The sequence below is a fragment of the Impatiens glandulifera genome, unplaced genomic scaffold (assembly GCF_907164915.1).
Source record: "Impatiens glandulifera unplaced genomic scaffold, dImpGla2.1, whole genome shotgun sequence".
Taxonomy (NCBI): domain Eukaryota; kingdom Viridiplantae; phylum Streptophyta; class Magnoliopsida; order Ericales; family Balsaminaceae; genus Impatiens; species Impatiens glandulifera.
Genome location: NW_025919633.1, coordinates 15,548 through 17,753, shown reverse-complemented (window position 1 = coordinate 17,753; position 2,206 = coordinate 15,548). Strand labels below are relative to the sequence as shown.

Here is a 2,206-nt window from a genome sequence, read left to right as displayed (position 1 = left end):
GCCCCAACAAAAGAAAAGTCCGGAAGAGAGGACAAGGAGAAGATAGTATTCTCGGATGAGGAAGATTCGGCTTCCTCGTCTGAACGAACCGATTCACAGAAAACCGATGAAGAAGGACCGAATGATGAAAAACATTCGGGTACAAGTCCCAGCAATACCGGTGCGGCTGGTAGCCTTGAGAACACTGATGGCGGTGCAGACGATCGAGAGGAGGAGGAAGAGACTACTCCTGACAATGACCAACGGATGGCCGCGACCATTGTCCGAAACATCTTAGAGGAAATCAAACAGCGAGTTCAAATGGTTGCCTCATTGTACCGGGAATGACACGAGTACCGAAACAACGTACTTTTCAAACACATGCTACCGGGCCTAACCGACGAACAATGTTTCAGAAGGCTAAAGGAGATAGAGGAAACCGTTCTAAGCCTCACAAACGCCGAAACTCCAGGCCAAGCCATGGACCGATACGCAATCGTAAGACCGCGCGCTCGGCTACAAAAGCTAACCGTACGTATCCGGAAGCTTAAGGAAAGGTACGTTGAGGGAATACCGAAGTCCAACTTACAACTCTTGGTGTTAGAAAAGCTTGAGACAGCGAAAGGAGAATTTGCTGAGGAAATTGATCGGCTTGAAGCGGTGTTCAGACAGCGAGAAAAACCGCACTCACCAATTCCTGAGACCAGTAACGGTCAGAACCGAAGTGATACGCCTCCTCTAGCGGATCAGGCCATAAACGAGACCGGCGAAAGGACGGGGACTCCTCTCAACGGGCAACTTGAAACTGATCAACCTGGGGTTTCTGAACCGGGCGTTACAGAAGAAAGGGTCAAGACCCTTATTCAAGAGTTTGCAGACTCAACGGTTAAACCATTGGAGGCAAAAGTCAAGAAAACCTTACGCCAAACACTCCTGCTCGCCGAAAAGACTAGGGATAATCTCGTAAAGGCAGAGGAACGGATCACAAAAATCGAAGCCAAATACCGGGACGACACTATTATGCGCAACGAACATCATCAACAAACTAAGGCCTTGGAAGATAAGACCTCGGGGATAGTGGATGACTTGGATCGGCTTGAAAGGCAAACCGACCAACGATTAAAAGAGGTCACTGAGGATCTAGTCGGCTCGACACTCAATAGGGTCTCAGAACTGGAAAAGAAGAATGCGAGCCTTGAAGACAGCAACGAAAAGCTTGAAGCCGACTTTAAGGCACTAACCGAACAAGTCAATGAGCTGATAAAAGCCAAGGTCAATGCTGACATAGCGGTTGAGGAAGCCAACGCCCGAGCGACTAAAGAAGTTCAGGATGCACTGGATGAAGAAACGCGGAGAGCAAAGGAAGCACCGCGACTTTCTGAAGAGGAAATAGCCGAACGCGAACGAAATCTAATGGCTAAAAATTCGGCGTTTGCAAGGTCTATTGCAGCTCAAGCACGAGAGGATGCAGAGCGGTTAAATAATGAAAGACAGAGACTTGATGAATTTGCAACCGCTCACAATAAGAAAAAGGCAGCTTCCTCCTCTTCGGCTCCGGCAAAACGAAAACGGAAACCATCAAAGAAGGCTCAGGTAGCCGGGCTGCTGGAGAGGATCACCGAAACAAATGTCGATACTCCACCAGACCCACCGCAATCCGAGGATGAAGATGAAGAGCATCTGGCAGAACGCCCTACAAGACAGCGAGTCTATGATACGGTTCCAATCAGCACGATTAGTCAACCGCAAGCTGAAGGTTCATCGTCAAGACCGGATAAGGAAAAACCGACCAAGGATATGATGGACGGCTTCAGATTCTCCGACTCAGAATAGGGGCTCACTTTTCTTAAACTATGTTTATTTCAGTGTCTATATAATATTTTCCCTTTTTCGGTTATTTCTCTCTCTATATATATAAAGTTATTTTTGAAACCGGCCTACACTTGCATTTCTACATGGTTTTGATAATTTTAAATAAAATAATTAAAAAGGGAGAAATTGATAAGATAAAAGAGATAACAATCTTTCAAAAATTTTCTCAAAATTTTTTTTCCAAAATTTTTCGAAAAATTCTCCCAAGTTAGTTTCAAAAATCCGATCAAATAAAGAACCGGCCTACGTTTGCAAACTTACAGGGTTTTGATAATTTTAAATAAAATAATCAAAAAGGGAGAAATTGTTAGATAAAATTAGACCGGTTCACAGAACTTAACACATAAACCTTCCT

The 2,206-nt window shown here is 44.9% G+C and overlaps 1 protein-coding gene across 1 annotated transcript; it reads left to right on the top strand.

Annotated features, from left to right (window-relative positions):
- The first annotated feature begins 360 nt into the window (after positions 1–360).
- Positions 361–1,812, top strand: LOC124918289 (myosin-13-like). Its single transcript, XM_047458485.1, has one exon. It carries the CDS (start codon positions 361–363, stop codon positions 1,810–1,812), a length of 1,452 nt encoding a protein of 483 aa, XP_047314441.1.
- The last annotated feature ends 394 nt before the right edge of the window (positions 1,813–2,206 follow it).

Coding starts and splice junctions, on each gene's coding strand:
- LOC124918289 (XM_047458485.1), top strand. CDS start 361: ATGCTACCGGGCCTAACCGACGAACAATGTTTCAGAAGGCTAAAGGAG.